The sequence below is a fragment of the Vigna umbellata genome, chromosome 9 (assembly GCF_029865625.1).
Source record: "Vigna umbellata cultivar VRB3 chromosome 9, Vumbellata_1.0, whole genome shotgun sequence".
Taxonomy (NCBI): Eukaryota; Viridiplantae; Streptophyta; class Magnoliopsida; order Fabales; family Fabaceae; genus Vigna; species Vigna umbellata.
The window spans coordinates 33958099-33985358 of record NC_142173.1 but is presented as its reverse complement, the minus strand read 5'-3'; the positions used below and the strand labels follow the sequence as shown (position 1 = coordinate 33985358).

Sequence of the window (27260 nt, the reverse complement as noted above, 5' to 3'; positions counted from 1 at the left end):
TGTACCCTGTCAATTTTCTTTTTACACTCTTCAAAACATTCCAGAATAATGTCGTGTAAGGAAAAATTTAATGGATGGAGGAGGAAACTATCGAAGAGGGAAAAAGCAAATAACCTTTGGGCCTTGTACCTCCGAACCAAAATTCGAAGGGTAAATTGGGAAGTTTTGGAAAAATATCTGAGAGGGATAAACCGGTAAGAGATGAGTGTTTGAGAAACAATAGAAGAGAAAAGAGAAAAGCGAGAAGAGAGAAGGATGTCGTCGTTGTCAAGCATGTTTGGGTGTGGAGTGGTGATGGCGCCACCACAAGCACTGGGAATTGGAAAGAGAAGTGATGGAGGATTGACGATAGTGTGTTCGTCTCGGCCGCAGAAGAAAGCGACTGCGCATCACATGAAGACTCGGCCACGGAAGACGCAGCCATGGGATATAAACCGCAAGCCAACTGTGTACGATCCTATGCCTCCTCTTCCTCCGGATTGGACTCTCGTTATTCCTGCTGACGCTTCTTCTGCTTCCGCTGCTCCTCCGCCTCCCTCTGCCTAGCCACTCACTCGGTACTGCGTCGTCGTTTTCATGCTTTCTCTGTTTTCTTCAAGCCATTATTCGCTACTCTTTAAACATTTTATCTTATATTTCTTGTTTAAATCTCAAATGAAACTTTTTATCTGTGCAATTGTTTTGGATGAATTCACTTTCTTAGGTACGGTGAGCACGAGAATTCGATTAATTTGCGAACTGATGGTTAGGTTTTCTGAATGCGTCTAGTATACGTCAATTTTTAGACTAAAACTAGACACTCTCCCTACACACTCAGGAACCCTTTGCAACTTCCTTTACCTTTATATTTCTGAATTGTTGTAGACAGATGTTCTTTCTGCACTACTCTTCTTACAGTTTTCTTTTTCACATTTTTTTTTGTCCCTTATTTCTTTTCTCCACTTAGCTATGTTCTCGCATGTATACATATACTAGAGAAATTAAAGAAAGAGGCATAAGTGGACCAATATCGAACACCTTCAACTTAAAACTAAGGCAGTAGGAAAAATATTTGAATGTACAGTCTGACCAAGGGTCTGTGTAAATATTTGTAATGGAAAGTAGTTACTGCAGAAACAGAACATAACAAAGCTGTTAATTACCACACGCTTGTGTTAACCAGAATACTCTCCCTTAATCCAAGTTCTCAAAAGGAAACAATTCGTATTTCATTTCTCAGTTTTACAAATTCAGACACTCAGCAGACAGCATAATTCAGCTGCTTGGACGAGCGTCCGAGCATCGTTGGACGAGCGTCCTCTTCTGTTGGACGAGCGTCCTCCTCTGTTTGGACGAGCGTCCTCCACTGTTGGACGAGCGTCCTCCACTGTTGGATGAGCGTCCTCCTCTGTTTGGACGAGCGTCCTCCTCTGTTTGGACGAGCGTCCTCCACTGTTGGACGAGCGTCCTCCACTGTTGGACGAGCGTCCTCCTCTGTTTGGCGAGCGTCCTCCACTGTTGGACGAGCGTCCTCCTCTGTTTGGACGAGCGTCCTCCAGTGTTGGACGAGCGTCCTCCTCTGTTTGGACGATCGTCCACAACCGCTCGTCCACAATTCAAAGTTGATGTCAGAAAAACGTTAGATTTATAACGGCGTTAAGTGGGTAGGATTCAATTGATACAAATTTCAAAACATAGGTATCAAATGCCTACATTTTTAAAACCGGGTACTAAACAGCAAATTACCTCCGAACATGGGGACTAAGTAGGTAATTAAGCCTTAAATTTAAAATAATGTTAGAATCTTGAGTTTACAATATATCCTGTAAATAATATTTTCTCCAAGCACTAAACATTCAATGACTTGAGACACATGATGACCAAAGACTCGTGTTTAGAAACTCCAGACGAGAGACAGATCAAACATGTGCAAGTTCAAACTTTTGAGAAAACTAATGGGTCATAAGAAAGATGGAAAGAAGGGTACAAGCAAGAGGAAAGGGAAATTGGCACTCGAATAAAGGAAAGAGAGTGAAGATAGTTACGAGTTCTCAAGTAGAGGAGGAGGAGGAGGACATGGTAAAAGTCAAGGAAAGACAGTTTTAATAAGAAAAAAAAATACACTGTTACAACTGTGTCGGGCCATTTTGCTTCTGAGTGTTGGCATGCAAAAGGGAAATAGACCAAAAACAAATGTGGCTCGAGATTCTGATTAGGATCCAGTATTGTTGGCGGTGACTGATCTCTCCCTATTTTGGTATTTTAATACTGGTTGTTAAAACTATATGACTGAGTAAAGAGAGGTGCTCAATGAATTTGACGTTAGCAAAATAATTAAGATTAGAATTGCATACATTAGCACTCTGTTAGCAGAAGGAATGGAAAATACTGTGATTAAGAGAAAGGATGGGAAGGCAGCACATATACAAATGATAACTGATTCTTTAGACCCACTTGCAAAGAATACGACTTCTTAAGTCAACATAAAAGCAGCTGAATTATGCTGTCTGAGTGTCTGAATTTGTAAAACTGAGAAATGAAATACGAATTGTTTCCTTTTGAGAACTTGGATTAAGGGAGAGTATTCTGGTTAACACAAGCGTGTGGTAATTAACAGCTTTGTTCTGTTCTGTTTCTGCAGTAACTACTTTCCATTACAAATATTTACACAGACCCTTGGTCAGACTGTACATTCAAATATTTTTCCTACTGCCTTAGTTTTGAGTTGAAGGTGTTCGATATTGGTCCACTTATGCCTCTTTCTTTAATTTCTCTAGTATATGTATACATGCGAGAACATAGCTAAGTGGAGAAAAGAAATAAGAGACAAAAAAAATGTGAAAAAGAAAACTGTAAGAAGAAAAGTAGTGCAGAAAGAACATCTGTCTACAAGAATTCAGAAATATAAAGGTAAAGGAAGTTGCAAAGGGTTCCTGAGTGTGTAGGGAGAGTGTCTAGTTTTAGTCTAAAAATTGACGTATACTAGACGCATTCAGAAAACCTAACCATCAGTTCGCAAATTAATCGAATTCTCGTGCTCACCGTACCTAAGAAAGTGAATTCATCCAAAACAAATGCATAGATAAAAAGTTTCATTTGAGATTTAAACAAGAAATATAAGATAAAATGTTTAAAGAGTAGCGAATATGAGGCTTGAAGAAAACAGAGAAAGCATGAAAACGACGACGCTGTACCGAGTGAGTGGCTAGGCAGAGGGAGGCGGAGGAGCAGAAGAAGCGTCAGCAGGAATAACGAGAGTCCAATCCGGAGGAAGAGGAGGCATAAGATCGTACACAGTTGGCTTGCGGTTTATATCCCATGGCTGCGTCTTCCGTGGCCGAGTCTTCATGTGATGCGCAGTCGCTTTCTTCTACGGCCGAGACGAACACACTATCGTCAATCCTCCGTCACTTCTCTTTCCAATTCCCAGTGCTTGTGGTGGCGCCATCACCACTCCACACCCAAACATGCTTGACAACGACGACATCCTTCTCTCTTCTCGCTTTTCTCTTTTCTCTTCTGTTGTTTCTCAAACACTCATCTCTTACCGGTTTATCCCTCTTAGATATTTTTCCAAAACTTCCCAATTTACCCTTCGTATTTTGGTTCGGAGGTACAAGGCCCAAAGGTTATTTGCTTTTTCCCTCTTCGACAGTTTCCTCCTCCATCCATTAAATTTTGGTTTAATCCTTTTTGACGTCCCTATTTGTGTAGGAATGTCTCAGATAGGTCCTCGTTTTCTAAAGTGTATCAAAATGGTCCTTAATTTTGAAAATTTATATCAATTGAGTCATTTCCGTTAAGTTGGCTGGACGGCGTTAAAAAAATTGATGAGTGGGATGTTGAGATGACGAACGAACGCTCGTCCACCAGCGAACGGACGCTCGTCGACCTCTTACCGCTAGACGACCGTTCGTTCCACACTGGATGACCGTTCGTTCGGTGGTCGCCGAGCGTTCGTTCGCTGGTGGACGAGCGTTCGTTCGCTGGTGGACGAGCGTTCGTTCGTCATCTCAGCATCTCATTCATCAATTTTTTTAACGCCGTCCACCCAACTTAACGGGAAGGACTCAATTGATCTCAATTTTCAAAATTAAGGACCATTTTGATACACTTTAGAAAATGAGGACCTATCTGAGACATTCCTACACAAATAGGGACGTCAAAAAGGATTAAACCTTAAATTTTTCCTTTCACTACATTATTCTGGAAAGTTTTGAAGAGTGTAAAAAGAAAATTGACAGGGTACAGAAAGAAACATCCTCCCTCTTCACGAACTTTACTGGGCCTGGTCTTTTCTTTCTATACTTTTTGGGCTTCCCCTTTTGCAGACACCTTTGCTGAAATTAATCCATGATTCGATAACAGTACAGAAGCATGAACCATCTAATCTCTAAATTTATAATGATGAATTAAATTTGTTTTTTACACTGATAGACAAGAAAAATTATTTCCAAAATACTAATTAATATTAATGTGGTCTCTTTGAAATTAATTTAATCATTTCTTATTAACTAGCATTATTAAATAATGCCAAAAGGTACTGAAATAAAAATCTCATTTTACTTTCTCTATTTCTTTCTTCTTATTCGTCCCTTAGTTATGTATTATCTCATAATTTATCCATTTAATTAGTAAACACTTTCAAAATTTTAAGTATAAACTTGGACAAACTTTTCCCCAAAAAAAAACATTTATAGAAGATGAAAATAATAAAATAAAATAAAAAAATAAGAACATTTCTTGCAAACTAAAATTTTTGCATAAATTAATAAATTACAAATAATTTCTTTTTCTTTCGATTCTAGGTCCATCGAGATACATAATTAGCATTAGTGACCATAATTATCTATTCTATATATTTTTTTTAAAATTTAAACAAAGATTAATATCCCTTGTCCGTTAACTCAGGAGCTTAACTGTTATTGTGACATCCCAATTATATACATCATGCATATATAATAAAGACATCATCATGCATAATATAAGAAAGCAGTCAAGAGTAATTAAGGATTACAGTCATTCTCAGAATAGTGCGGAATTGACAACTAGAGTATTAGGATTTCTCCGTGGGGATTACGGAGAATTCAAAACTTAAAATACACAAAATGTCCTTCCAAATAAAACGAGTTTACGAAATAAAAACTAGCTGTCTAAGCTGCAGCACTGCCGTCTCCATCAAGAGCTGCTCCCAAAGTTTCCTCCTCAACATCTGCTCCCATCCAAGTGGATGATCATTGCCAAAGAACATACCCAAACAGCACGTAACAAACAATGCAAGGGTGAGCTAGATATAAAAAGCATGTTATCATACATAGATTCATATAAAAGAACAATTAAAGCATACTCATTAAACCATAATTCACACACTCACACGACATGTAAACATTCATCCAAACATGGTAAACTGACATCACAAGACTTGTTACTTTATACCCCGACTTGTTACTTTATAGACCGACTCGTCCGGACTAGAATGATTACCGAGCTATGGCGGGTCTTGCACTCGTGGTGGCTTTATGAAATTTGGGCACTCCCGCCCTGGCACTACTGCCTTGTGAAACTTGGGCACTCCCCTGACATCACAAGACTTGTTACTTTATACCCCGACTTGTTACTTTATAGACCGACTCGTCCGGACTAGAATGATTACCGAGCTATGGCGGGTCTTGCACTCATGGTGGCTTTATGAAACTTGGGCACTCCCGCCCTGGCACTACCGCCTTGTGAAACTTGGGCACTCCCGCCCTGGCACTACCGCCTTATGAAACTTGGGCACTCCCGCCCTAGCACTACCGCCTTGTGAAACTTGGGCACTCCCACCCGGCCACAGTCACGAGGTTAAACCGTTATCACTCACCTTGGATCATATGGAAGCATCCAAGACTAAGACCTCCGGCCACTCCTCACCACATGTTCAATCCTCTCTACATGAGAAGAAAGACCATTGGAGTTTCAGGATGACCCCAAAACTGAGCTATCATGTAATCATTCTATACAACCCCAAAACACCACCATGTATCCTCTCCTTGAGGATCATGGAATTACGTCCATGAATCATACTGTTACTTTGAACCTTAACCCAAGTCATGAATAACCAGATACCACCATATTATCACAACAAATCCAACATATCTCATACATTCACATATTTTCACATAATTCACGTTACAGCATATATTCCAAACATTGGTACACATAATTCAACCCAAGAGCAAAGGAACTTAGAACCCATCACCATACCATTAGATGGACGAACACTTTTCACCGAGCGTTATAAGCCGAACGCCATTATGCCAATTGGACGAACGCTAAGAGATTTAACACAATTGGACGAACGCTAAAACCGAACACTGAACACAATTAGGCCGAACGCTAAAACCGAACACCATATTCAATGAAGCACTATTGGGGCGAACGCTATGATCGAGTACCTAGGCCGAACGCAAAAACCGAACACTGATCACAATTAGGCCGAACGCTAAAACCGAACATCATATTGGATTCAACACTATTTGGCCGAACGCTATGATAGAGTACTTAGGCCGAACGCTAAAACCGAACAGTGAACACAATTAGGCCGAACGCTAAAACCGAACATCATAATGGATTCAACACTATTTGGCCGAACGCTAAAACCGAACCATATTCAATGAAGCACCATTGGGCCGAACGCTATGATCGAGTACTTAGGCCGAACGCTAAAACCGAACATCATAATGGATCCAACACTATTTCGCCGAACGCTAAAACCATCGAACACCCTAATGAAGTAAATACTGTTTGACAAGCGCTCAAAGATCAAGGCCGAACACCTAGATCATTTTGACGAACACCTAAAATACCGGCCGAACGTCTTGAACTGAGGACGAATGATTTAAACTTAACCGAACGGTACTAATCAAAACTGGACCGAACGCTACTAAATCCATTCTGACCGTTCGGTACTAAATCAACTCCTGGGAATACTAATTCGATCTGAACGCTACAATTTCTAATACTCCAATACCGAACGCTCAAAATCACTTCTCCAGAATTCTAATTTAAGAACGAACGCCTACAACTACTATTATTCTAAACCGGAACGCTCCAGATTGAAACCTAAATATATCAATTTATGGTCGAACGCTCAAGATCACCAGCTGAGATTACCAAATTAAACCTAACGCTATTAACTAGTACATCAAAACCGACCGTTTAAGATCCAAACCTTAGAATGTCAGATTGATACCGAACGACCGTGATTGAAACATAAAATACCACATCAAGACCGAACGCTTACTAATACACTCAAAACCGAACGTGCAAGGCTCTTACCTAAGAATATTAAATTTAAGGCCGAACGCTATACGGGCGAACGCTCGTTCTATTTTGCCGACCACTATTGGTCGAGCACCATTGACGTACGCTCGTTCTGCAGAGTTTTGCAGAAACGCAGCAGATTTCCAGATTTCCCAGAAACCCCATTTTTCATTGCCTTTTTCCCAGATCCACGTTCAACAGCACAATTCAACAACCACTCATACAGATTCATACACCACAAAGTCACTCTAAATATAAAATTTATTCATCCACGGCAGTATATTATTTATTTCAGTACACGCATAGTTCATACAATCCAGAGAAAAGGATCTAGCTCCCCTTACCTCTTGAAGACTTCCTTGAATCTACTTCCAAAGGATTTGATCTCCTTCCAACTCCAAAAGCTCTCCACTTCTTCTCTTCCAGAGCTTGCAGCAACTCTTCCAATCCATCTACGAACCCATGGCTCTTCTCTTTAAGAGGAAAACTCTGCACTCTCAGCCACTCCTTTTCATTCTTAGTGCCAAGCACACTAATTGATGGAAAAATAATGGTGTTTCTTGGTGGCTGGGCATTTCAAAGTGGGAAGACCCACCACCCACGCTGCTACCCACAAATGCCGAACGTGCAGTCGCCCCCCCCCCCCGATTTCTCTTTTTTTTTTTTTTTAACGTGCGGTTCCTTACAGTTATCAACAATGTTTAAAAGGACGCAAACAAAATCCATTTAATAGGGAACATGGCAACAAAAACACGAAGACACTCCTTTGTTACTACTCAAACCCAAATTCGTACTTAGGTGTGAGCAATTTCTTCTGGCAATACACAATGCATATAGTTGTAAACCTTCCTTTGCCTAGTGGAGACAGGCATTCCGGCGGTGTAGGCTAATAAAGTTTTACTATTTTAAATTCTACTGTCCTTTGCAAGACCGAAAGGTGAATGTAAAATTTCACCAATGTAATTTGTCATTCATCAAGTTTACAACATCTAAATTTACCTTCATTGGTCCTTGATCAATGGTCATAATTTAACCATATTAGTGTAAATGTAGATTAGGGATGACAAAAATATCTGGTCTGCGATATCCACGGATAAAACCTGCGACGGATAGTTAATATTTGTGGATATATAGATAGCGGATATTTTAATACTCACTTATAAATGGGTTGGGTGTGGGTATTATACTATCCGTACTTGCGGATATCCACTATTCCAAAAAATAAAAATAAAAATTTAATTTATATTTTATTGAGTTAAATTTAATTAAAATTAACATTAATTTATATTTTATGAGGTTAAATTTAATTAAAATATAATTTTAATTTGTATTTAATTTAATTTATATATATTTTATATATTTTTTGAAATTTTATTTAAATTTTATCTTGATAATTTATAAAAATATATTTTTAAAATATTTACAGATATCCGTGGGTATCTGCGGGTTTTAAAATATTCGCGAATATTTTTTAAGTAGGTAGAGAATGAATTTTTTTGTCAGGTTGGATTGCGGATAAACTATCTGTGCTCGACTCAACCTGTTGTCATCTAAGGTGATTGTGACATCCCAAAAATACAGTAATAAACCATATAATTGAAAAATCACTTCAATAATAATTCAAAACAGTTTTTACTAAACATAACGAACACTCAAGGACGAACGTCCTTGAGTACAGTCTTACAATAACAAAGAACGAACGCACAAAACCGTACGTCCATACATAAGGTTTCAAATTTAAAGTCGAACGTACATAAATCCGACCGAACGGTTTACAAATGAAATACCGAACGGTCGTAACAAAAAAATGAAAACATAAGGTGGTCGAACGACCAATAAATCCCATCACTACGCTACCAGCCGAGCGTCTCACTGTTCGATCTTCACTTCAACGTCCACCAGATTCTCTTCGTTCAGTGCCTCTTCCAAACGCTCGTCTCCTTCTGCTCACATCCACACGGATGATCATTGCAATGACAAGACGGACGCTCAGTGTGAGACCGAGCCCCAATTTGAGCGAGCACTCATTATGAAACGAACACCAAACAGAACGAACGTTCAGTATAAGATTAGGACGAACGCTTAGTGGGAGACCGAGCACCAGGACGAACGCTCAGCGTGAAACCGAACGCTAGTAGCCTTAAAATAATAGACTTTGATTTCGAAGAAGTGTTTACGAACGGTAAAATACACTATTACATATGTGCATACAACAGAAGGGATTTTATCAAAGAATACCAAACACAGTACTTGACCGAACGCTCAAACAAAGCATTTTAACATGAGGACGCTCGTCCTCGACCAGGGATCGATCCAAATGAACGAATCCCATTCTTGACTATTAAAAAGGGAGACCGAACGGTCAAAGACCGTTCAGCACGAACGTTCAATCTGAAGGGAAACTCTTTTTCAATTCATTTACATTCCAGTTCATTTCTCATCATACAGTTTCATAAATTCCATTCGTTCATGTCATGGTACAATTTACAATCTTCATATAATTCATATCATCCAAATCTCATGTATTTCATACAACATACGTAAACTTAGTCATATATCATTTTCAATCAGTAAACAACGAACGTTCATGTAACTCAAATCACAGCAACATCATGCATTATATTCATACAGTAATTAATGAACGTTCAAACGAAGCACACAACATGAATTAAATCAAATAAGCTTCCCTTACCTGGAAAATGACCGAACGTCCACAAATACTCAAAACACTCTCTTCCACTACAGATCTCCCGCTCGTCAACGCTCGTCAATTCAGACTACAACGAACGAGCCCCAAAACCAAATTAGAACTACTCTACTCTAAAATGATAACGAACGCACAACTCAGAATTGAGTTTGCATGTACGAAAAATGAACGTTAGAGAGGAAGGAAGGGCTTACCAGCTCAGTCTTCACAAACCGAACGTTCTTCTGGAAGCTCTTGAAGTCGTGCGTCTTTCTATGGTACTGGAATACAGAAAGGAGGAGGTGAACGGTGGTTTCTTTTGAGAGAGAAGGTGCAGAGAAGGTAGAGAGAAGGAGGAGAAAATTCTCAGGAATTAGTCAGGGGAGGTGCGCGCAGAGGGAGTGGGGGAATGAGTTCAAAATCTCAGATTTGTTTCCACTCCCGTCCAGCGCACGTCCAGTTTGGCATCCACTTTCCCAAGACGGCGCACGTCCCCACTCTGCGGCGCACTCCACGCTCCTGTCGGCCATTCCGGACGGTCGTCCACTCTGAGCCGGACACGTGTAATCCACTACCGCCGGATGCACGTTCACAGCCTGGCATCCGACAGGCGCTGCTGTCTCCGCGTACGCAGCTGATGTGGCTCGTTCTGCGGTCGCCACGTGGACTCCACTAGCGCACGTTTTTTTTTTTTTTTTTACAGTCCTGACAGTGATCATGAATATTAAATGTCAAAATAACTATATTTCTATCATCAATTTAATCATTTAAATACTAAGTTAATAGTTTATAAATACACATTAATATTAAAAGAAGTATACATTTAATACTCTTTATTATTATTATTATTGTTTAATTTATTTATTTTTACTTAAGTGAATATGTCTATTTCATTTGGATTTTCATTTTATATTGGACAATGAATCATTGTCAGTCTTCAAAGTGACTACACTATAAAATTGATCTTATTCCTTCTACAACTAGTTCATACAATTGGCCTTTATTTATGCTAATGTTAGATCATAATTCTAACTTATTAATGAATCATTGGGGGTAAAGAAATGTAGGGACTAATCTTGAGAGGTAACCTAAGATATATTCAAATTAATTGTAAAATACAGGTATACTACTATTGAAATTTTGTCATATTTTAACACTAATCAACTTTCGTTGTGTGTTCTTTTGTACTAACAATTTGCATTCAATTTTGTTTGGCTTTATTAAATTAATGTTAAAACACTTTTTGTCCTTTCATAAGGAAAACAAGTTGTCAGTCATAATAACATCCAGTTTTTAATCATATGCATTTAGGCTGATGGCTATGTATTCTTTCTTGTTTGTTTCAGGTAAAGAACAAGAATATTGGGAGCAGGACAATATAAGAGAAGAGTATGATCCAGTAGCATACAGGTTTGATAAGATTTCAGTCCTATCCATAGTGATTACATGATTACAGTAGTCACTAGTGAACCTTGTAATTTAATTTATTACCATCAGTTTATTTGTGCAATAAAGTTTGATTGTTTCGGTGCCTGATTCTCTTTTTAATTCTTACGAAACTATAAACCATTGATATCTATATTTCTTATATTATAAGATATTCATTTTAGTCCTTATACTATTTAAGAAACATCAGGTGTTCTGTAGTAGATGGTTGTCACCTCAAAATTATTAGTTACTGGACATCAAAACCATAAAATAAAATTTGATGGAGATCAAAACCATTAAATTAGTATATTACAGATACAAGAAACATATTTAAGTCTGTTTTTTTTTGTTTCCTTATCTTAGTCGGTTTCATTCTGTTAGTGAACTAGGGATTTTTGAAGCTGCTCTAGTACCTGATCTAATTAGTAATTATTAGAATAAATAGAAGTTTTAAGTTAAGTTATTTCTTGCATAAACTTATGATGTTTTCCAATGTGATACAAAAACATATAAAATTGGCCTTTATTTATGCTAATGCTAGATCATAATTCTATCTGATTAATGAATCATTCGGGTAAAGAAATATAGGGACTAGTCTTGAGAGGCAACCTACGATATATTCAAACTAATTGTAAAATACAGTTGCTGCTATACTATTGAAATTTTATCATGTATTCTGTAACATCCCAAAATATAGTAATACCATAATTCAGAATTAATTACAATTAACAGTGAACAGTAAACAGTCTTAATATTAACAGTAAACCAAGGTTCAGAGCCTAACGGTTGGTGTACAATTAACGAGCGTATTCATGTACAGAGAAAATAAAACAGAACAACTTAAGGTTCCAGAATACAAATTTCAGCTCAAAATAACGAGCACTAATAACGAACGGTTTTACAAAATGATAACCGAACGTCCCAAAATGAGCTACTATGTATACATTACTAAACTAACGAGCGCTCTAAGGCTCGGCTTTAACTTCAACTTCCACCAGATTTGCATCCTCCAAATTTTCTTCTTCCAGCATTACTTCAAGGGATGCATCACCATCTGCTCACATCCACAACGGATGATCATTGCATTTTGACAAGACGAAAGCACATGGACAGTAGACAACACAAATGGAAAACGCAAGGGTAAGCTTATACTGTTTAATTAATACAACACACATACAGTTCGTAATTCAATTCACACATACATCACGTAACTTAATCATGTAATTTAACATAGAAAGATATATAAGACAGACCGTCCGGACTGTATGAACCATGTAGTTACAGGCGTCCTTGCACCCAAGTGGTGTAGTAGCCGGGATATACCTAATCAGCTTCCACTTGAGGTAAATCCTTCGCCCCTGCTAAGTGAGGGATACGAAGACCTCCTGCCATTCCCACACATGACTACCCCCTTCTACGTGAAGATGAGCATCACGGAATATCAGGATGGACCAAGCCAGCATTAACTAACCACAGTCATACTTTACCAATTCAATATTCAATCATATAAGAGACGTTCCTCCCTGGAACGCTCATCCAATATCCATAATCATAGATTCAATCCATATAGTATTCACACTGTAATTCAATATGATGTAACATAAATTTCATCTTTAACTGTAAGAGAATAACATAACGAACGTAATTTCTTGGATTCGGTTATATGAACATGACTCGACTTGAGGTGTACTGGTACTTAGAAAATAATCATGATAGAAACTTGAACCAGATTTAATTTACAAAGGAGGGTCAAGAACACTTAGAATTATTTTTCAAGGGTTTTACATATGAATCCAATTCCAGGAATGGAACGAACGCAAAGAAAATGAACATTTAAATACTTTGAACGAACGCTATTTTATCAATTGAATATTCACTTAGTACGAACGCGAGGTAAGAGACCTAGCGAGATTCAGAACGGACGCTCGTGATAAGACCGAGCGCTTATTGAGAACGGACGCTCGACATAAGGCCGAACGCTACGAATGACGAACGCTCGACATAAGGCCGAACGCTTATGAAAACGAACGCTCGACATAAGGACGAGCGCTATCAAAGACGAACGTTCAACATAAGGCCGAACGCTAATTAGGACGAACGCCTCGGTATAAGACCGAGTGTTACTTATTCATAAAGTTTTAAATATTTAATTATTGCTGAGCTAGACGAACGCTCAGACATTCAATTTGGGACGCTCGTTCATGAGCAGAATTCCTTCCAAATGAAAGAATCCCAATCTCAGTTACTTTACTGAAATGCCGAACGGTTTAGGACCGTACAGGGACGAACGTCATTTATCAGTGGAAAAGAATGAAATTTCAGATTTCTCAACCTTAGCAAAATTTTCCAGATTTCAAATTTTCAACTTTATAACTTTCATTCCAGATTTATTTCACCTTAAACATCATCCTCATACAGATTTCAACATTTGAATCATTCCAACTATACAATCATCATACTCCATTTATACATAATCAGATCAACATGCATTTAATCAATAATCAAAAACAACATGCATAATACATACAAGCAGTATTTGTCCATGACAGATTAAACCAACATCAGAAATCATATCAGATATCAGTAACCGTTCCTAACAGCTCAAACATCAGACTTTACATACATGCAACTCATATCACAAAGAAATCAAGCAGTATGAATTAAACTTATAAGCTTCCCTTACCTGGTCTAGCAGTGAACTCCCTAAACGATTGCTTGTTAACTCGCCCAAATACAGTTTCCTACCCGCAACGTGCTTCCCAAGTGTTTCACTAAATCTATCTACAAGAAATGTGGAAGAACTCAGATTTTATTCCAACATGCAGCAGTACCAGCGTCTGCATGCAACTCAGAACGGAGCGTTTTAGGGTTTGGAAGCTTACCGGTTTAGATCTTACTTCTGTTCGGTGTAAAACGCTGCTCACGGTGCAGGGAAGGTTTCTACGGTATCTGAAATGGATTTGGAGTAGATGATGGTGAGTGATCTTAGAGAGAAGATGAAAGAGTTTAGAGAGAATGCGGAGAAGATGAAGGGTTGGGTTCGTGGAGAAGAAGGTGAATGCAGAGTGTGAGAGGAAGTGGTTTTCAGAGAAATTATTTTCTTCCCCCACGTCAAACGGTCATGCACCCTCAGATTGCCATCTGTAACCCACTACTAATTTCCGAAGGTTCTAAAACGACACTTGGCAGGCGTGTGTCAGGGTGTGCGTGTGTTCCCAGTGCAAGCAGAGAGTATGTAAGTGGGTTTTAATTGTCTGAACAGTGACGTGGACTGCACTGCAGATAGGTTTTTAATACTTTAAAATTTGATTTGATTTAAGTTGCAGTGTTAATTATCTAGGGTCTTACATTCTCCCTATCTACAAAAATTTTCGTCCTCGAAAATTTAGAATTTACCTGTGAATAGGTGTGTATACAAGTCCTTTATGGCGCTCTCCATTTCCCACGTTGAGTCACCAGTTTTAGCGTCCCACACCACCTTCACTAAACGGACGTACGGAGAATGAATGTCTTCAATGCGAACTGGTTGTAACTCCAACGTTCGGTCTTGGCGCATTTGAATGTTCTCCAGCTCCAAAACATGAGAAGGATTGGCTATATACTTTCTGAGTTGAGATACATGGAAGACCGGATGCAGATTTGATAATTGAGGAGGCAACGCAAATTCATAAGCTACTGGTCCAATCTTCTTTAACTTCTGATACGGTCCTATGAACTTGGGAGACAGCTTCTCTGGACGAACAATTCTTCCTACCCCAGTGATCGGATTCAGTCTCAAGAAGACATGATCACCTGCAGCGAACTCCAATGATCTTCTTCTCCTATCCGCATATGATTTCTGCCTGCTAAGGGACGTCTTCAGCCTTTCTTGTATTAACTTTACTTTCTCGGTAGTTTGCTGGATGAGCTCAGGTCCAGTTAGCACATTCTCTCCTTCCTGGAACCAACAAGGTGGTGTGCGGCACTTACGTCCGTACAGAGTTTCGAAGGGAGCCATTCCAATGCTGGACTAGAAGTTGTTGTTGTAGGTGAACTCTACTAACAGTAAGACTTCATCCCAAACGCCCATGTGATCTAGAACACACGTCTTCGAAAATTTAAGGGATACTAAAGGGTATACGGGAATACTTTGTCTTTGCTTGCAAATCTTCAACTTCTCTCGTAATGTCGTCATTCTTCTCGCTCCAGACCACTCTCACCCATCTGATGGATTTTCTCTTGAAATACTTGGTTGGGGTATCTCCCATACGTACTGGTTGGATCTATACAATTCGGTATTCCTAAATATGAACATCTTCTAGCTCTAGCACATTAGACGAGTCTCCATTATACTTCCCGAGTGGTGATGCGTGAAAACTAGATGATGACTTGCTAATTGAGGAGGCAATGATATATTCATACTCAACTCGTCAGATTCTATTTAAGATTTGATAATACTAATGAATTTGAGAAACAGCTTTTAAGGTAACCGGCTCTACCTACCCGCGCGCGTCCTTAGTAAATATTCAAGGCTGACTGATTCCAACTATACCGAACGGAAAAATTTGGGTAAGGCTGAATGGTTATGGAAAGAGAGTGAACTACTGAAGAACTCTGAAGTAAGTAAACGGTTGATAACATTTAGATAAGGAAATAATGGCTTTGAAAGGTTGATCGATCGGTAACCTAAATACCGAACGAGAAAAATCACTATTAAGAAAAGTCACAAGTCTTTCCAAGAGGAAAATAATTAATATTGAAGTATTTTACTATTGGATTAGAGTGTGAGACGGATAAACAGAAGCAACAGAGGAGAGAAAACATGAAAGATTCATCTGAATATCCCGGAATAAATTGATTATCAAAAACTAAGACAGTATATATATATAAATAGCAAATTCAAGTAAAGGGCATAAGTGCCGAACGTTAAAGAACGAACGAAACCGAGCAGTCAAAGGACCCGAACGTCCGTTCATAGCCGAACGCTAAAAAAAAATGTTTGGCCACAAATGGTCAAACGATTAATCACCAGAAACAAAATGAATAAAATTTAAAAGTTTTATTCCAACTGACAGTTACTGTTTGAAGAATGGAGTATGGTCGAGTGATTGAAAGAGAGTATCAAATGTATCAGATTTAGGCAGAGAACTGATTTTCTTGATCATTTGGAGAACGAGACTTCATCTGACCCCTAATTGATTCAAAGCAGACGTTCGTACAAGTATGCGAACGTCAGAATCGATCTACTCGTCTAGCCATTCTTTCAGAATGTTAACTGAGTAAGTCTTCAACCGGATGCTAAATTTACTCTTCAATGATTGCACGGAACCTAGAGATGAATTGGAAATGTCTATCAGAATTGCTACCAGTTTGGATTCTAAGAAATCAATCTTCCTACCTACTGTGGAGTTAAACCCATCATTATGGTTAGTTCTCAAACCGATGATCATAAAGCAAAATTTCTTAGTCAGCCTATCCTCAGTAATTCTAATAGTACCTCTACCTTATGACCGATCTATAAAGGTAATTGACTTAAGTTCTAGGTAACCCTATCCTGTTGTCGTGTGATCTCCAAAGTTCCACCTTTACATTTTGACATGTTACCTCATAACACGTAAACCTAGCTACTCCTGCTCATAAACCCATCTACTAAGTTGATTGTGATGACCTTGCAAGAATCCATCTCCCAAATTACTATAAAGAACAAAATTCTTTTAGCTGAATTTTCAAGACACCGCCCATTCGTACTTAAAATCTACTCATTATTCACTTTCGATCGGTTCAGCCGAACGCTCACTTTATACTTCCAACCGATGCTCCTAATAACGTTCGTATCATCACTTATAATGTTAAGTGCCTGAATCTCTGAACTAACCCAACTCTCGGTCTGTCACTGCTTACACGCTCTAGTATTGGCACTTTGCTCATCCAGTACTTCACACTTCGAACAATTCTACACACAACTCTTCTTATTCTTAACACTCCTAGCAATGCTCTTAAATGCTTCATTCTGATTCATCCTTATTGTATACTAGTAAAACGTGCGTACTACATAACGAAACGTTCCACTCACTTAACTGATCCTTGGGTTTCATCCACTCTGCAAAAGCTACTTTGTAAAAAGTTACTGATGTTAATCTAACACCTAGCATAAGTGTGAAAAAGACTCAAATTTTTCTCTGAGTAGATGGCCGTGATGTCGCTTCAGGACAACTCACCAATCCAAGCATTTATTACTGTTCGGTTACCTTATTGCTACTGACCGGTCTAACTTAAAAGAAACCGAACGTCGGTACACCATTCTCGTGAAGTATTCTCCTAAGTTAGTCAATTCTAGAAAATTACACTCTCACTAAATACGCATCTATCTCACATTCGGATATTAAAACTAATCCAATTGCTGACATTTACATTATCAGACCGAACCGCCTCCTTATCACAATAAATAAAAGGGTGTACAGTAGGGCAGTTCATATCGCAAGAAAGTGCAGGTGATGATCGTACCTGAGTTAGTTGCTTCAGCGTCCGTTAAGACATATACTCATCCCACTTGTGCTCGGCCACCTCTTCCTGGTTGACCTCCTCCAGCATTTGGTGGCCCTAACCCTGCTCGTCCCCCCATGCTGCACTCGTTCTTGACATGTCCGCGTCCCCCACATTGAAGGCAATATTTTGATTCCACCAGTTGAGGACACAATGATCGGAAGTGGGGTCCTCCACACTTAAAACATTTTATGTTCCTTTGCTGTTCTGACCGACCGGTATTCATCAAGGATTGTGACTGAGGCTCACCAAAAGTAAATGGTAATACTGGATGAGGGTAAGGCGTCCTCCTTGGGTTAGTGTTATTCCTAGTGATTCCTATGATCTCCATCAACTGTCTTTGAGTAGCTTCAGAGTGTGCCCTCGCAGCCTCCAAACTCTGCAAGGCGACCGTGTTTTGCTGTATCAAAGCAGCGTTCTGCTGTTGAAGCGCCTCTATTACGGATTCCAGTAGTCTGATGTGGCCAGACGCATCACTCTCGGCAGGCTGAGGATGTGATCTTGGTGCCATTTGTTCCCTCTGATAAGCAGAGAAAATAATCATTAGTTAACTTTGGACGGTTTGATACACTCATCAAATGAATGTTGAGTACACAGCACAAACATAGTAGGCTCACAACCTACAGTGTTCCTTAAGGAACAAAACTGCTCTGATACCACTAATGTAACATCCCAAAATATAGTAATACCATAATTCAGAATTAATTACAATTAACAGTGAACAGTAAACAGTCTTAATATTAACAGTAAACCAAGGTTCAGAGCCTAACGGTTGGTGTACAATTAACGAGCGTATTCATGTACAGAGAAAATAAAACAGAACAACTTAAGGTTCCAGAATACAAATTTCAGCTCAAAATAACGAGCACTAATAACGAACGGTTTTACAAAATGATAACCGAACGTCCCAAAATGAGCTACTATGTATACATTACTAAACTAACGAGCGCTCTAAGGCTCGGCTTTAACTTCAACTTCCACCAGATTTGCATCCTCCAAATTTTCTTCTTCCAGCATTACTTCAAGGGATGCATCACCATCTGCTCACATCCACAACGGATGATCATTGCATTTTGACAAGACGAAAGCACATGGACAGTAGACAACACAAATGGAAAACGCAAGGGTAAGCTTATACTGTTTAATTAATACAACACACATACAGTTCGTAATTCAATTCACACATACATCACGTAACTTAATCATGTAATTTAACATAGAAAGATATATAAGACAGACCGTCCGGACTGTATGAACCATGTAGTTACAGGCGTCCTTGCACCCAAGTGGTGTAGTAGCCGGGATATACCTAATCAGCTTCCACTTGAGGTAAATCCTTCGCCCCTGCTAAGTGAGGGATACGAAGACCTCCTGCCATTCCCACACATGACTACCCCCTTCTACGTGAAGATGAGCATCACGGAATATCAGGATGGACCAAGCCAGCATTAACTAACCACAGTCATACTTTACCAATTCAATATTCAATCATATAAGAGACGTTCCTCCCTGGAACGCTCATCCAATATCCATAATCATAGATTCAATCCATATAGTATTCACACTGTAATTCAATATGATGTAACATAAATTTCATCTTTAACTGTAAGAGAATAACATAACGAACGTAATTTCTTGGATTCGGTTATATGAACATGACTCGACTTGAGGTGTACTGGTACTTAGAAAATAATCATGATAGAAACTTGAACCAGATTTAATTTACAAAGGAGGGTCAAGAACACTTAGAATTATTTTTCAAGGGTTTTACATATGAATCCAATTCCAGGAATGGAACGAACGCAAAGAAAAAATGAATATTTAAATACTCTGAACGAACGCTATTTTATCAATTGAATATTCACTTAGTACGAACGCGAGGTAAAAGACCTAGTGAGATTCAGAACGGACGCTCGTGATAAGACCGAGCGCTTATTGAGAACGGACGCTCGACATAAAGGCCGAACGCTACGAATGACGAATGCTCGACATAAGTCCGAACGCTTATGAAAACGAACGCTCGACATAAGGACGAGCGCTATCAAAGACGAACATTCAACATAAGGCCGAACGTTAATTAGGACGAACGCCTCAGTATAAGACCGAGCTGTTACTTATTCATAAAGTTTTAAATATTTAATATTGCTGAGCTAGACGAACGCTCAGACATTCAATTTGGGACGCTCGTTCATGAGCAGGATTCTTTCCAAATGAAAGAATCCCAATCTAAGTTACTTTACTGAAATGCCGAACGGTTTAAGACCGTACAGGGACGAACGTCATTTATCAGTGGGAAAGAATGAAATTTCAGATTTCTCAACCTTAGCAAAATTTTCCAGATTTCCAATTTATAACTTATAACTTTCCATTCCAGATTTAAATCACCTTAAACATTATCATCATACAGATTTCAACATTTGAAACATTCCAACTATACAATCACAATACTCCATTTATACATGATCCGATCAACATACATTTACTCAGAATCAAAAACAACATATATAATCCATACAAGCAGTATTTGTTCATGACAGATTAAACCAACATCATAAATCATATCAGATATCAGAAACCATTCAAAACAGCTCCAACATCAGACTTTACATACATGCAGCTCATATCACAAAGAAATCAAGCAGTATGAATTAAACTTATAAGCTTCCCTTACCTGATCTAGCAGTGAACTCCCTAAACGATTGCTTGCTAACTCGCCCAAATACAGTTTCCTACCCGCAACGTGCTTCTCAAGTGTTTCCCTAAATCTATCTACAAGAAATGTGGAAGAACTCAGATTTTATTCCAACATGCAGCAGTACCAGCGTCTGCATGCAACTCAGAACGGAGCGTTTTAGGGTTTGGAAGCTTACCGGTTTAGATCTTACTTCTGTTCGGTGTAAAACGCTGCTCACGGTGCAGGGAAGGTTTCTACGGTATCTGAAATGGATTTGGAGTAGATGATGGTGAGTGATCTTAGAGAGAAGATGAAAGAGTTTAGAGAGAATGCGGAGAAGATGAAGGGTTGGGTTCGTGGAGAAGAAGGTGAATGCAGAGTGTGAGAGGAAGTGGTTTTCAGAGAAATTATTTTCTTCCCCCACGTCAAACGGTCATGCACCCTCAGATTGCCATCTGTAACCCACTACTAATTTCCGAAGGTTCTAAAACGACACTTGGCAGGCGTGTGTCAGGGTGTGCGTGTGTTCCCAGTGCAAGCAGAGAGTATGTAAGTGGGTTTTAATTGTCTGAACAGTGACGTGGACTGCACTGCAGATAGGTTTTTAATACTTTAAAATTTGATTTGATTTAAGTTGCAGTGTTTAATTATCTAGGGTCTTACCTATTCCAACACTGATCAACTTTCGCTGTGTGTTCTTTTGTATTAACAATCTCCATTCAATTTTGTTTGGCTTTATTAAATTAATGTTAAAACACTTTTTGTGCTTTTATCAGGAAAAAAAGTTATGATTACAAGTGTTGTAACATCCCAATTATATAATAATCAATAGGTTTAATCCTTTTCGACATCCCTATTTATGTACGAATGTCTCAATTGGGTCCTCGTTTTTTAAAGTGTATCAAAATGGTCCCTAATTTTGAAAATTGATATCAATTGAGTCCTTTCCGTTAAGTTGGCTGGACGGCGTTAAAAAAATTGATGGGTGGATGCTGAGATGACGAACGAACGCCCGTCCACCAGCGAACGAACGCTCGTCCACCAGCGAACGAACGCTCGTCCACCAGAGAACGAACGCTCGTCGACCTCTTACTGCTGGACGACCGTTCGTTCCACACTGGACGACCGTTCGTTCGGTGGTCGACGAGCGTTCGTTCGCTGATGGACGAGCGTTCGTTTGCTGGTGGACGAGCGTTCGTTCGTCATCTCAGCATCCACTCATCAATTTTTTTAACGCCGTCCAGCCAACTTAACGGAAAGGACTCAATTGATATCAATTTTCAAAATTAAGGACCATTTTGATACACTTTAGAAAACGAGAACCCAATTGAGACATTCGTACATAAATAGGGATGTCGAAAAGGATTAAACCTAACCAATATTATATAATAAAGACGTCAACATTCAAATATAGAGAACAGTCAGCATATGACGTGTAATTTAAGTGCAGAATTACAGTCATCCGAAAAAGAAAGGAACGAAAATTTAAACTTAACAGTTTAAATTATTGAACACTACAACAAGTGTTCGAATAGGAAAGTTCTTAGCAGACTAAACCAGAACCTCGGTATCCTCTAGCTCTTGCTCCAAGGGAATCTCCTCGACAACATCTGCTCCCATCCAAGTGGATGATCATCGCCAAAGGAACGAAAATTTAAACTTAACGGTTTAAATTATTGAACACTACAACAAGTGTTCGAATAGGAAAGTTCTTAGCAGACTAAACCGCAACCTCGGTATCCTCTAGCTCTTGCTCCAAGGGAATCTCCTCGACAACATCTGCTCCCATCCAAGTGGATGATCATCGCCAAAGAAACGAAAATTTAAACTTAACGGTTTAAATTATTGAACACTACAACAAGTGTTCGAATAGGAAAGTTCTTAGCAGACTAAACCGCAACCTCGGTATCCTCTAGCTCTTGCTCCAAGGGAATCTCCTCGACAACATCTACTCCCATCCAAGTGGATGATCATCGCCAACGAAACATACCCAAACAGCACATAACAAAAACAATGCAAGGGTGAGCTAGATATAAAAAAAACATGTTATACATATAGCACAGTTAATTCATGTCATCATACGTAGTTATATATATATAAGAACAATTCAAGCATACTCATTAAACCACAACTCACACTCACACGACTCATCCGGATTTGTATAACTCTCGAACTAGCAGTCGTCTTTGCACTTGCATAGTTCTGTTGGCACTCTTCAACACTAGCAAGGTGAATCCCCAAGCTGCCTATCTCTGCCATTAAAGGCTATAGACGAGGACCTCCCTCTACTCTCACCACAGACACTGTTCTTCTCTATGTGAGCATGAACAATGCTTTGAGTGTAGGGATAGAGAGACCGAGCCCAAAGTTCACTACAGTTATACAGAACAACCACAACACCACATATCACTTTCATCCATCTCTCCCCGAGATGTCCAAATCATACTCAAACTCATCATTTACATCCACAGTCATCTCTCCCTGAGATGTCCAAATCATACTCAAACTCATCATTTACAACCATAGTCATATTATCAGAGTAATTTATCATATCTCATGCATTCACATGTTTTTCACATAAATCACATCAGAGTATATATTCCAACCACATTGCACACTTAAAACAAGAGCAAATAACCTTGGAACCGAACACTATTTGCCGAGCACTATTTGGACGAATACATTTGGACGAACGCTATCTGCCGAATGCTATTGTTGAATACTAGTTGGTTGAATACTATTTGGACGAACGCTATATGACCGAACGCTATCTGCCGAACGCTATATGCCGAACGTATTTGGCCAATGTAAGACCCTTGTAAACTCAAAATTTTACCAAGTTGTAAAAATTTCAAGTTGTAGTGTAAAATAGAATGCTGTCAAAATTTGACATGGTTTACTATTTTATGTATAACTTTTTATACAATTAATATTTTGGGTTAATTCTTTTTCCATTAGAAAGTAGACTCAAAGAGCTTCGATTTGAGTACTCATACGTTTTTTTTCAACATCGGGAAGGGCCTCAACCAAATCAAACAAGTCACGAAAAACGTTATTTTGAGTTTTCTGCTGGTTAATCGATTAACAGCTGTAGTTAATCGATTGTTACAGAGAAAATTCGTGTTTTAGCCTCTGGACTCGAGTTAATCGATTAGCACTTTAGTTAATCGATTAGCTACGTCAGTTATGGAAACATAACAGCCTGGAACACGTTTTTTTGAGCGTGCAAGGTTGGGGAATCTTCCCACAAACCATTCTTTCCGGATTTTGGGGCTGGAAAATGGATTAGTAAGGCCAGATGTCGGTCTTTTATTGCTAAATTACAATATCTTGGGTCCTTGCTTGTCTTGGAGCCATTTCTTTAAATCCAAATCAGACTTGGAAGTTTGGGGAGAGTGGAGAGCTTTTTGGTGTGAGGAGAACGAAACTCTAAGTGTGCAGAGGTATTGGAGCGTGCTTGGTCTACCAGAAGGGAAGAGTTACTCTCTTGGAAGAAGAAGTTAAGATCTTCAAGAGGTAAGGGGAGCTAATCTATGTATTTTACTTTGTGGAAAATTTGTATGAATTGGATGAAATGTTTTAAGCATATGGAGATGATGTTAGATTGATCCTTGATCTTTGGTTTTCTGTTTGAATCTATGGACTTGTTATTATCAATATGATAAGGTGAGATAATTAAATGATGGATTGAGAATTCTGAATATGAAAGAAGCTTGAAGGTAAAGTTGTAAGGGGAGTTAGATTTAATCTATGAATTCTGCATAAGTTGAATGATGAAATAATTGTGTAAGGTGATGAATATATGTGAATTGGATGATGGAAATTCGTTCTAGCATGTTGGTATATGCGTAAATGAAGTTTTGATGGATTTGGGTGTGAATTAGGGTGGTAAACAAGGAAGTTTTAACTCACTTTTCATGGAATACGAAAATTGTGTGTTTTGCTTAGTTAATGAATTTTTGGTTGGATGAATTGATGGAAGTATGAGATGATTATTGGAATTGTGTATGTTGGATCTGTGTTGACATGAAAATTCGGTGGTAGTGCTGTTAGAAAGGAAATCAAGTGTCTTTATGGTCAATTTGGGCTATTTTAGAGGAAGTGAGGTAGGAATTTTGAGTAAATGAGGGCTGCAGTGTTCCTGGACTGTTTGGGCAGTCTAGACAAGTCCATTGTGACTTGTTAGAAACATAAAAGTGGTCTAAAACATGTTCCAAGTAGTAGAATCAAATTTGGGTCCCTAAGTTGTTGAAGTTAGTGTTTTGGAGCTGAAAGTGAACTTTAATCACTTAAAAAAATGGTAGTAGAAATGCTTAGAATCATTTGGATAAGTTTAATTAAGTCTAAAACGAGAATTAAGAGTCTAAGAAGTTGAGAAAAGTGGTTAGAAATGGTCAAGGGAGGTTCTGCTACCATTCTGCAGAATTCTGCATGATGTGAAAAACTGACCGTTCGTCCATGTCGGATTTGGACGATCGGTCATGCCATGTGCTGAGTGGCGTTCGGTCAAATGTTGGTTTGGTTAACGTTCATTCTTGGTAGTAGCGTTCGGTCATAATCATGCTTTGGCTTAGGCATTTAGCGTTCGTCCTTGTCTGGAGAGCGTTCGGTTTTCGGGGATGATATTAATAGCGTTCGGTCATTGGTTTAAATAACGATCGCTCAAGTTATGGTTTAGTAACGATCGCTCAGGTGTTGGTTAGTAGCGTTCGTTCATTCGCTGGTTTAGTAGTGTTCGGTCAGTTGATGGTTTAATTATCGTTCGGTCTTCATAAGGTTTGATAGTAAAGCGCTCGTTCAAGGAGTGTTGAATTCAATATGGTGTTCGGTTCTGAGCGTTCGGCCTAGTGTTTGATCTCACAGTGTTCGTCCATGAGCGCTAGCTTTAACAGCGTTCGTCCCAATAGTGCTCGACTAAGAGTAACAACGCTCGTCCCAATAGTGCTCGACTAAGAGTAACAGCGTTCGTCCAAACAGTGTCCGTCCAATGGTTTATGACGTTCGTCCAAATAGTTAACTCGCACCTCCACTTTGCAGAATTTGTTTTCGATAGTTTTGGGGGTTCTGGATGTCCGTTTTGGACGTTCTCTAGGTCGTTTTGGGGGTTCTTGACCCTTCCGGAACTGTTGGTAATGGTTTCAAACCTGTTTGAGTTACCTAAAAATGAGTATTAAAAAGATATTAAAAAGATATAAAGAAAATGTGTTAGGTGTACACTGTTTTGAGTTGTTTGATATATCTATTTGATATGGAATGTTGGGTGATCTGTTTGAGATTGCAAATTGATAGGAGAATGATGTTTGAATGGTTAAGTACTGTTGAAATCATGGTTGTATATGATTTGATTATAAGTTTCATGTTAAATGAAGAACTTGAATTGTTTAAAATTTGGTATTGTGATGATTATGTGATGATGATATGATATGTGCGTTATGGTATGGTTGGATTGGTATTGTGAGGATTATTGGATATGTGTATTTTTGGCTACTTGGTGTCATTAAATGAGTGGTGGATAGTAAGCGTTGTGGTTGCTGGCCCAGGGAAGCTCTATAGAGTGATGGGAAGTAACCCTATACACGGGTGACGTGTGTAACCGCCCGGGGAATCTCTTACATTTATGTAAGAGTGATGGGGGACGTGGGGTACTAGTCCGGTGAAGCTCATTACAAAATTTGATTGGCGTCGTGCTTGCGGGCCCGAGGAATCTCTTTAGGCGAGTGATGAAGGGTATACTTGCACTTGTCCGGGGAAGCTCTTGATTAGAGTGATGGAGGGTGACTTGTGTACTTGCTCGGGGAATCTCCCTATAGAGTGATGGGAAGCAGCACTACACATTAGGGTAATGTGTAACGGCCCGGGGAAGCTCTGAAAAGAGTGATGGGAGTGACGCTAGTACAAATTGGTGTATGTATTTTGATTGATCTGTAATATTGGTGGATGTAGTTTGATTTATTTTGTAATGTATATTGGCTGTATGCATTTCTAATTTGATATTTTGATACATATTGGTATATGCATATGGTTGAAGCATAATTCGTACTTGGGTATATAGTTTGATCTGGTTAAGGTGTGGATGATAGTATGTTATTATGAGTATATTTATGATGTATATGAATTGTATTTTGTTAGCTCACCCTTGCTTGTTTGTGCATGTGAATGCGATGATCGTGTAATGTGTGATGTTATACGGGAGCAGATGTTATTGCAGATGTGATGGCTGATATTTCTGAACATGCATAAAGGATGAAAGAGAGATGGGATAGATGACTGGGAATGTATTTGTTTGTATTCGATCCTGACTATTTAAACGTTTTATTTTCGGAATAATCGGTTTGTAATAAATAACGTACTTTTTTCCGTGGAAGTTGAATATTAAAAATTTGAATTTTACTTACGTGTTTTACGGAAAAATTAGTCAGCGTAACACAAAATTTCGGGGTGTTACAGCCAACACTATTCACCGCGCTATTCGGACGAACGCTATCTGTCGACAGCTAAATTGCCGAACACTATGCTATTTGGACGGACGCTATAAAATCCATCATAATCAGGCCGAACGCTAAAAACCGAGCACCATATTAGATTGAACACTATTTGGCTGTACGTCATGAGATTAAGCACTATTGACCGAACGCTAAACCGGACACCATATTAAATCGAATACTATTA

General features: G+C 38.9%; 1 protein-coding gene and 1 long non-coding RNA gene across 3 annotated transcripts; one reads left to right on the top strand and one right to left on the bottom strand.

The window, feature by feature from the left end:
* The first annotated feature begins 97 nt into the window (after window positions 1–97).
* Window positions 98–26925, top strand: LOC148193327 (large ribosomal subunit protein cL38-like). 2 transcript variants are annotated; one of them, XR_015782398.1, is made up of 3 exons: window positions 98–557; window positions 11314–11377; window positions 26788–26925. XR_015782398.1 is itself a non-coding variant. In XM_088099790.1 (2 exons), exon 1 carries the CDS (start codon window positions 256–258, stop codon window positions 544–546), a length of 291 nt encoding a protein of 96 aa, XP_087955916.1. In that variant the 5' UTR covers window positions 98–255; the 3' UTR covers window positions 547–557; window positions 704–1144. The 2 variants fall into 2 exon arrangements, 1 of the variants encoding a protein (XP_087955916.1); XM_088099790.1 differs by lacking the exons at window positions 11314–11377; window positions 26788–26925 and adding an exon at window positions 704–1144.
* On the bottom strand, window positions 4937–10416 carry LOC148193328 (uncharacterized). Its single transcript, XR_015782057.1, has 3 exons — window positions 10183–10416; window positions 9974–10058; window positions 4937–5191 (listed from the first exon to the last, which is right to left on the bottom strand). It is a non-coding gene; the product is annotated as an uncharacterized LOC148193328 (long non-coding RNA).
* Window positions 26926–27260: the final 335 nt, after the last annotated feature.

Coding starts and splice junctions, on each gene's coding strand:
- LOC148193327 (XM_088099790.1), top strand. CDS start 256: ATGTCGTCGTTGTCAAGCATGTTTGGGTGTGGAGTGGTGATGGCGCCA.